We start from the raw sequence: 1,710 nt of genomic DNA on the forward strand, positions 1-1,710 counted from the left end.
AGTCCCTCCAGAGGCAAGCACACCAAGTTCACCTTGAATCTACGACCTGCCACTTCCATCACACACCCCACGCAGACTGAACTGGTTGCTACCTGATCTGAGGAAGGAGTTGACACCAGCAACTCGCATCCCAAATCACGTTTCTCCAAATTCAGTCTCCCCATGCAAGCATTAGAAATGAAGGAATGTGTTGCTCCAAAGTCGAACAACACCAAAACTGACTGGCCAATTAACATACAGGGCTCAAGAATAAGGTTACTTGACTGGGTAGCCTCCGTGGAGGTCATAGCGAACACCCTTCCTGCTGCTCTAGCTCTCTCAGCTGGGGACGTGTTGGCTTTTTAACCCCGATACTCTTCTTCTCCGGGCAGTTATTGGCAAAGTGGCCCGGCTTGTCGCATATGAAGCATTTGGGACGATCTCCTGATCCTCCTACCCCACCGGTTATCTGAGGGCAATTCCTCTTTAAATGGGGCCCACCACACTGGTAACACGTAGGGCCCTGAGAAGTCTGGGGTCGACTGTATGGTTTCTTCATCTGTCTTACCTCTACGATACTCTTCTGATGTCGACTTGCTGGGTTCGGCCCTCTTTCTAGGTACTCTGCACTCTTGGCTTGTTCCACCAAGATTGGAAACCTTCTTTCTCTCAGAGGCGTGACCACCTTCTTTAACTCATGTTTGAGCCCCCGCTCGAATTTAAGGCATCTCCACTCTTCAGTAATTGCCTGGGAATAATACCTTGCCAATTGCTCGAATCTGTTAACATATTCTTGCACCGACATGTTTCCCTGTTGTAGAGCCAGGAACTCTGCTTCCCTGTCCTGCTTAACAGTATTTGGGAAATATTTTTCTAAAAAGCGGGTTCGGAAATTCTCCCAGGTTACTGGCTCCTCCCTCACCAGCATCTGTTGTTTCATGCCTGCCCACCAGTACTCGGCGTCATTATTCAGCAGGTACACGGCAAAGGCCAGCTTCTGCTCATCAGCACAATTCATCACTCCAAAGATCTTTTCGCACTTGCGAAGCCAGGCATCAGCTTCGTCTGGGGTGGCCCCACCCGTGAATTCTGCGGGCTTATGGCGCAGAAAATCCTCTACGGTTGGCACTCTAGCTGGTGCTATTGTCACTATTTGTTGTGCTGGAATACGTTGTTGCATTGCATCCACCATGCGATGAATGGCTTCTGCAATGTCATCAGCACCGCCAACATTCCTTCTTCTTCTGTTAGCTGCCATTGCTTGGATACGCCACATATTCAACTGTTAAACATCATTCCATTAGTTTAACACAATCTTACCTCCTTAAATTTAAACACACATAATATCAAGCACGCACCTAGCGAGCTCACTCCCCAAAAGCCCCAAAACATGTTTTTCAAAACATTTTCGAAACTTTTGCTCTGATACCAACTGTAACATCCCTAAGGAATATTACTTGAAAAATATCACAAACAATTAAATAAATGCGACTAAATACGACAATATAAATATTTTCCTCATTTATATACGCAGATTCCCAAAACGCGGGAAATTAAAGTCGTACTATCAAAACATTGTAACCGTTCACAATTCAAAAACATTACAACTCATAAAAGCCAAAACGGCTAATGTCCAAAACATAAATACATCAGAAAGTTTAAATCTTCAAAAAAAAAGACCAAATCATCCCTCTCTCTGGTCTCAAGCGTCTCCCTGCTCACCTGTCAACT

The 1,710-nt window shown here is 45.4% G+C and overlaps 1 protein-coding gene across 1 annotated transcript; it reads right to left on the reverse strand.

The window, feature by feature from the left end:
* Positions 1-283: 283 nt before the first annotated feature.
* On the reverse strand, positions 284-1,237 carry LOC146885618 (uncharacterized). Its single transcript, XM_085675012.1, has one exon. It carries the CDS (start codon positions 1,235-1,237, stop codon positions 284-286), a length of 954 nt encoding a protein of 317 aa, XP_085531138.1.
* Between the last annotated feature and the right edge of the window lie 473 nt (positions 1,238-1,710).

The sequence above is a fragment of the Vigna unguiculata genome, chromosome 6 (assembly GCF_037176805.1).
Source record: "Vigna unguiculata cultivar grain cowpea cultivar isolate G323 ecotype 2 chromosome 6, ASM3717680v1, whole genome shotgun sequence".
In the NCBI taxonomy this organism is placed as follows: Eukaryota; Viridiplantae; Streptophyta; class Magnoliopsida; order Fabales; family Fabaceae; genus Vigna; species Vigna unguiculata.